This window comes from Nothobranchius furzeri, chromosome 14, assembly GCF_043380555.1.
Source record: "Nothobranchius furzeri strain GRZ-AD chromosome 14, NfurGRZ-RIMD1, whole genome shotgun sequence".
NCBI lineage: Eukaryota > Metazoa > Chordata > Actinopteri > Cyprinodontiformes > Nothobranchiidae > Nothobranchius > Nothobranchius furzeri.
The window spans coordinates 34,547,764-34,555,275 of record NC_091754.1 but is presented as its reverse complement, the minus strand read 5'-3'; the positions used below and the strand labels follow the sequence as shown (position 1 = coordinate 34,555,275).

The 7,512-nt window shown below is 46.7% G+C and overlaps 1 protein-coding gene across 1 annotated transcript; it reads left to right on the top strand.

Moving 5' to 3' along the window:
* Positions 1–4,825: 4,825 nt before the first annotated feature.
* Positions 4,826–6,305, top strand: LOC129160007 (olfactory receptor 11A1-like). The gene is made up of 2 exons (XM_054737149.1): positions 4,826–5,740; positions 6,225–6,305. Exons 1-2 carry the CDS (start codon positions 4,835–4,837, stop codon positions 6,303–6,305), a joined length of 987 nt encoding a protein of 328 aa, XP_054593124.1. The 5' UTR covers positions 4,826–4,834.
* Positions 6,306–7,512: the final 1,207 nt, after the last annotated feature.

Sequence of the window (7,512 nt, the reverse complement as noted above, 5' to 3'; positions counted from 1 at the left end):
TTGGGGTTGCAGGAAGATAGGATCCTTTTGGATTGCAGTAACACAAACTATGAAACAAATACTATCCAAAGAGATTGTTTTGGATCCCTGCTTTCTTATTTTGGGATTGTATCCTGAAAACATGAGGTACACAAAAAGCGACAGAATGTTTATTGATATGGGTCTGTTACAAGCAAAAAGATTAATTGCTTTAAAATGGAAAAGAACAAGGGAGCCGAGTATCACACAGTGGATAAAACAAATGATGGTGGTTTTGCCAATGGAGCGGATAACATGTATACTGAAAAAGAAATTGGATGTTTTTGAGAAGGTATGGAGACCGTTTGTGAACTTTGTAGAAGGATTTGTATTAGCTGAGGAGGATGAGGACTGAGGACAATGACATTTGTTTTGAGATAATGTCAAATTTAGGCCTTTAACGGAGTGATAAATCGACTGTTTTTTTTCTTCTTTCTTTTCTTTTAGATGTCTGAGAGGAGAATATGTTCATGTAGTGTTTAGTGTGTTGGAATGTTTGCTAGTTGCTAAAATGTAACAAAAAAAATAAAATAAAGATATTGTTGGAAAAAAAATTAATTATGGAGACATGTGATAAAAAGTCTCTCCAGTTTCCTGTATAGTTGTTAGGGCATGCAGGTTTACAATTGTGTTCTACATAAATGTTATATTCATTTATAACTCAGCTGAAAATTTCTTGATTTTTTTAATGTCGTCGTCTTCCTCCACTTATCCGGGTCCGGGTCGCGGGGGCAGCATCCCAACTAGGGAGCTCCAGACCGTCCTCTCCCTGGCCATCTCCACCAGCTCCTCTGGCAGGACCCCAAGGCGTTCCCGGACCAGATTGGAGATGTAACCTCTCCAACGTGTCCTGGGTCGACCCGGGGCCTCCTGCCAGCAGGACATGCCCGAAACACCTCCCCAGGGAGGCGTCCAGGAGGCATCCTGACCAGATGACCAAACCACCTCAACTGACTCCTTTCGATCCGGAGGAGCAGCGGTTCTACGCCGAGTCCCTCCCGAGCTCCCCCTATCTCTAAGGCTGAGCCCAGCCACCCTACACCCTACGGAGGAAACTCATTTTGGCCGCTTGTATTCGCGATCTTGTTCTTTCAGTCATTACCCAAAGCTCATGACCATAGGTGAGGATTGGGACGTAGATCAACCGGTAAATAGACAGCTTGGCTTTCTGGCTCAGCTCCCTCTTCACCACGACAGATCGGCTCAGCGTCCGCATCACTGCAGATGCTGAACCAATCCGCCTGTCGATCTCCCGAACTCCTCCACTTGAGGTAGGACCTCTCTCCCGACCCGGAGTTGGCAAGCCACCCTTTTCCGGTCTAGAACCATGGTCTCAGATTTGGAGGTGCTGATCCTCATCCCAGCCGCTTCACACTCGACCGCAAACCTACCCAGCAAGAGCTGAAGATCAGAGCTGGATGAAGCTAGGAGGACCACATCATCCGCAAAAAGCAGAGACGAGATGCTCCTGCCACCAAACTTGGCACACTCCACACCACGGCTGCACCTAGAAATTCTGTCCATTAAGGTAATGAAACGAACCAGTGACAAAGGGCAGCCATGGCGGAGTCCAACCCTCACCGGGAACAGGTCTGACTTACAACTGGCTATGCGGACCAAACTCACGCTCCTCTGGTAAGGGGACTGAATGGCCCTTAACAGAAAGCCACCCACCGCATACTCCTGGAGTGTCCCCCACAGGGTGCCCCTGGGGACACGGTCATAAGCCTTCTCCAAATCCACAAAACACATGTGGATTGGTTGGGCAAACTCCCATGCCCCCTCCATCACCCTTGCAAGGGTATAGAGCTGGTCCACAGTTCCACGGCCAGGACGAAAACCACATTGCTCCTCCTCAATCTGAGATTCAACTATCGATCGGACCCTTCTCTCCAGTACCTTGGAGTAGACCTTTCCAGGGAGGCTGAGGAGTGTGATCCCCTATAATTGGAACACACCCTCAGGTCACCCTTCTTAAGAAGAAGAAGAAGAAAATATCATTTCTATAGCGCCTCTCAAGATAAAAATCACGAAGCGCTTCACAAAAACAAAAACAAAAAAATATAAAAAATTGTAAAAATATAAAAAAGCATTTAGAAGATGTTTAAAAATATATTTACAATGAGCAAGAATAAGCTTTAATTGTGATTTAAAAGAAAAAATATTAAGAAAGAGAGAGAGTGAATAGGAAAGAGGGAAATCAGTGGATCCTGAGGAAGGTGGAATAGGTGGGGAGAGCAGAATAAAGAGAGTGGTTGAAGAAGGTCATACAAAAAAAAGTGTGTACTTCTTTAAGATGGGGACCACCACCCCGGTCTGCCACTCCACAGGAATTGCCCCCAATGACCACATAATGTTGCGGAGACGTGTCAACCACGACAGTCCTACAACATCCATAGCTTTGAGATACCCAGGACGAATCTCATCCGCCCCCGGTGCTCCGCTGCTGTGTAGTTGTTGGACTACCTCAGCAACTTCTGCCCCTGAGATTGGACAGTCCATCCCCAGGTCTCACGGCTCTGGTTCCTCCTTGGAATGTGCGTAGGTGGGATTGAGGAGCTCCTCAAAGTATTCCTTCCACCGTCCGACTATAGCCCCAGTTGACATCAGCAGCTCCCCATCCCCACTGTAAACAGTGAGTGAGTTGCTGCCTCCATCTCCTGAGGCGCCGGACAGTTTGCCAGAACCTCTTTGGAGCCGATCGATAGTCTTTCTCCATGGCCTCACCAAACTCCTCCCACGCCCGAGATTTTGCCTCGGCAAGTGCCACTGCTGCACTCCGCTTGGCTATCCGGTACCTGTCTGCTACCTCCGGAGACCCACAGACCAGCCATTCCCTGTAGGCCTCCTTCTTCAGCCCGACGGCTCCCCGAACCTCTGGTATCCACCAGCGGGTACGGGGGTTGCCACCATGACTGGCACCGGCCACCTTGCGACCACAGCTAGCAACAGCCACCTCAACACTCGCAAAGTGGAACAAGGCCCACTCGGAGTCAAAGTCCCCCACTGCTCTCTGGACGCGGTCAAAGCTCTGCCGGAGGTGGGAGTTGAAGACCGCCTTGAAAGGTTCTTCTGCCAGGCGTTCCCAGCAGACCCTCACTATGCGTTTGGGTCTGCCAGGTCTACGCGGCATCTTCCCCTGCCATCTGATCCAACTCACCACCAGGTGGTGATCAGTTGACAGCTACGCTCCTCTCTTCACTCGGGTGTCCAAAACATACGGCCACAGGTCAGATGATACGACTACAAAGTCTATCACTGACCTGCGACCTAGGCTGCCCTGGTACCAAGTGTACCGATGGGCATCCTTATGTTTCAACATGGTGTTCGTTATGGCCAAACTGTGGCTTGCACAGAAGTCCAATAATGAAACACCACTCAAGTTCAGATCAGGCGGGCCGTTCCTCCCAATCACACCCCTCCAGGTCATTCTGTCATTGCCTACGTGAGCATTGAAGTCCCCCAGCAGGACAATGGAGTCCCCCGATGGAGCACTATCTAGCACTCGTCCCAGGGACTCCAGAAAGGGTGGGTACTCTGAACTGATATTTGGTGCATAAGCACAAACAACAGTCAGGACCCGTTCCCCGACTCGAAGGCGCAGGGAAGCTACCCTCTTGTCCCCCGGGGTAAACCCCAACACACAGGCAGAGAGTCTTGGGGCTAACAAAAAGCCACCCCCCAGCCCTCCGCCTCTCACCCGGAGCAACTCCAGCAAAGGAGAGTGTCCAACCCCTCTCAAGGACTTGGGTTCCAGAGCCAATGCTATGTGTTGAGGTGAGTCCGACTATATCTAGCCGGTACCGCTCAACCACTGCCACAAGCTCCTACTCCTTCCCCGCCAGCGAGGTGACGTTCCATGTCCCAAAAAACAGTTTCCTTGTCCAGGGATCGGACCGCCAAGGCTCCCGCCTCGGTCTGCCACCCGATCCACACTGCACCGGACCCTTCATGTTCCTCCTGCGGGTGGTGTGTCCACAGTTAGATGAGCCCATGTATCCGGTTCGGGCTGGGCCCGGCCGGGCCCCATGGGCGAAAGCCTGGCCACCAGGCGCTCGCTCACGGGCCCCAACTCCAGGGTGGGACCCCGGTAACCCTCCCGGCCGGGTACTCCGACTCCTTGATAGTTTATCCATGAAAGATCCTCTGAACCGTTCTTTGTGTCACCCTTCACCTAAGATCAATTTGTCATGGGAGACCCTACCAGGGGCACAAAGTGCCCCAGACAACATAGCTCCTAGGATCACTAGGGCACTCAAACTCCTCCACCACGATAAGGTGACGGTTCAAGGAGGACCTGCGACCTAGGCTGCCCTGGTACCAAGTGCCTTTTACAAAAGAATGCCTGAAAAAAATCTGCACTTTTCCATCTGCAAGAATAAATGTTTATTGATCAAGCTTTCAGTCAGAGACCTTCATCAGGAGTGATTCTGACCGAAAGCTTGATCAATAAATATTTACTCTTGCAGATAGAAGTGTGTGGATTTTCCCCCCTAAATGAACTCAACGCTTTATCCAGCACCTTCTTACAGATGAGTGGTGTTTTTTTTCTCTTTTTGTAGATAAGACAAGTAAAGAAATCGTTCTTTAAAACAAACCTGTCAATTTGTTGTTGTTATTGTTTTCTCCACACGAACCCATAATGAGATCCATGGTGGATAGAGAACTCTTTAAATAGTTGGTCTCCAGTCTTCAGCTGAACACACCACACTCACTAAACAAATGTAGGTATCTGAAGTCCTTGTGTGCGCTCCTGGTAAACTATCTGCTGGTTGTATTAAGTTTTAATTTTTTACCTGTTCTTTAGAATTCTGAGATGAATGTAACATACATTACTCTTGATGGTCATGTGGAGGTGGAAAAATACAGGTTCCTTTATTTTGTCATCATGCTTATGGCATATATTTTAATTTTAAGCAGCAATTTTACCATTGTTTATCTCATTGTGGTTCACAAAGACCTTCACGAGCCGATGTATGTATTTATTGCTGCTCTGTTGATCAACTCTGTTCTTTTCAGCACGGTGGTCTATCCAAAACTCTTGTTTGACTTTCTATCTGATAAACAGATCATATCTTATCAAGCCTGTCTCTTTCAGGTTTGTGTTTTTTATTCTCTATATGGTTCAGAGTTCTTGCTGTTGGCAGCCATGGCCTATGACAGATATGTGTCTATATGTAAACCTCTGCATTATCCAACAATCATGAGAAAAGCCACTGTGATCATTTTGCTGGTTTTATCCTGGCTTTTACCTGTTTGTCACTTTGCTGTGCCAGTCATAGGAAATGCTCAAACCCAGCTGTGTAGCTTTACTTTGAAAGGTATATTCTGCAACAATTCAATTAACCAAATTTTATGTGTGACTTCCAGAGCACTGTTAATGTTTGGTTTAGTTATTCTGGTCAATATTAACTTGCTTCCTTTGCTTTTTATACTCTTTACATACACAATGATATTCATAACAACTTATAAAAGGTGTGGACAAGTCAGGAAGAAGGTTGCGAACACCTGTTTACCTCACCTGCTGGTCTTAATAAATTATTCGTGCTTGCTTACCTTTGAAATGACTATAGTTAGACTGGATTCTGATATTTCAAATATCTCACGTTTTGTTATGACAGTACAAATGATTATGTACAATCCTCTTGGCAATCCAATCATATATGGAATAAAAATGAAAGAGATCTATAAACACCTCAAAAGACTGCTCTGTCAAGCCAAGGTAGAGAAAAGTAGTTAAATGGTCACTATGTATATACAGATTTTAAAATGTGTCTAGTTATTTAAACTATTACATACTTTTTATTTCAATCAATCAATCAATCAATCAAAGCTTTATTTATAAAGCGCCTTCCGCTACCCTGTCAGGAAGCCCAAAGCGCTGAACATTGTACAGTTGTATGTAAATATATTGAATAAATCAACAATAAAAGAAATTCAAATTACAAAATACAAATTATTTATTTAATGGCTTTGCATTCATATGTGTTTTGCTGTCCACTGACATCTTCAACCAAGCCCATGAATCTAATGAGCATGGATTGTTCATGGCCAGGGCAAAATGATTCTGAGGCTTGGATCCACGTAAAAGTCCACCATGAGCTCTGTAATGCACAACAATGTGTTTCATTTGTGTGTTTTTCTTATTAAGCTTAAAAATGATAATAAATTACTTTCTAAAACACAGTGTGACCATTCTTTTTCAGTCGGGAGGGGAAAAGGTTGGGGCAAATGTTAATGTTAAAGGCATTCAGCAGAAAGATGTAGCCTGCTTAGACAAAGTTTGATGCCATTTAGATCACGAGTGTCAAAAACAGTCCCTCAGATCTTTATATTTATATTTGGCCTGCAGATCATGTATCAGATATGTATTAGTATGAGTCTGTGGCTGCTGCACAGTTCTTTTTTTCCCTCCCTAACACACTGACACAACGCCATGCTCAAGCTGCTCAAATGGTGTAACAAATTATCATCACGCCACATATTCAATTAAAAGGTTCAACATTTAAGTGCAATAACATCATCAAGGGAATATTTTGTCTGAACATACACACCACTTTTTTTTTTAACCGTGTCCTGTCTGGCTGTGAAGCAAGCAGAATTGATGTCTGAATGCTGGTAACAAGCCTTACAGATTTACTCTCAGCTGGAGCATTAAAGTGTCTGCTTTTAATGTCACACCTGATACTTTATTGTTATTGTTTTTGAATGCTTTGTAATTCCGACCAGACACGGAAAAAGAGAAAGGAAGAGAAAAGGTGGGGAGGGGGGGGGGGGGGGGTTCCACAAAAATAAACAATAATGAACAAGAGTCTGCTTCTAGACCTGCAGAAAAAGACAAAAAAAAAAAGCAAAAGGGCAAAACAAATGGGACGCAACAATAATACAACAAGATCAAGCTATCACTGCGTCAACTTGATGAAGAAATATATAATCAACATTGCTCAGCTGAAGAATCACAGTGCATTAAGTGCCCACCATAGTCTTAAGACCTGTGTTTAACGTGCCCAAACCCATACCTTTGAGAGCACCATGTGAGCACCTGTGTGTGTACACGCGCTTGTTTATGCAAGGTTTCTCCATAGGAGCGTCCAACAGAGAGTGTGAGGGACCACAGATCCGCCCCCCAAAGATGCGCAGGAGACGGGGGGAGCTCCAAGTCTCAGAGATCCAGGCGCTGCCCCAGAACACAGGATCCCCAAGGAGACTGCAACCAGAAAGGCCCCCGCCCCCCTCGAGTGGCACAGAGGATCGCCCCGGGGGGCCACAACCAGCAGCCGGCAGAGTCCCGGGAGACATCAGCGGCAAGCCCTCAGGCCCGCCCGCAGCCTCCCAACCCCTAGCCGGCCGAGCCCGGGACCCAGCGACCCGGGACCCAGGGGCGACCACCCCCGCCGGGGACCCAGCAGAGCCCAGGGACCCAGACCCCACCAGGCAGCCACCGGGATCTATCAGGCAGATGCCAAAATTTTAAACCCCCAGACCCGGTTGCCA

Coding starts and splice junctions, on each gene's coding strand:
- LOC129160007 (XM_054737149.1), top strand. CDS start 4,835: ATGAATGTAACATACATTACTCTTGATGGTCATGTGGAGGTGGAAAAA. Junction 5,741..6,224: donor GACTGCTCTGTCAAGCCAAG/GTAGAGAAAAGT, acceptor ATTCTTTTTCAG/TCGGGAGGGGAAAAGGTTGG.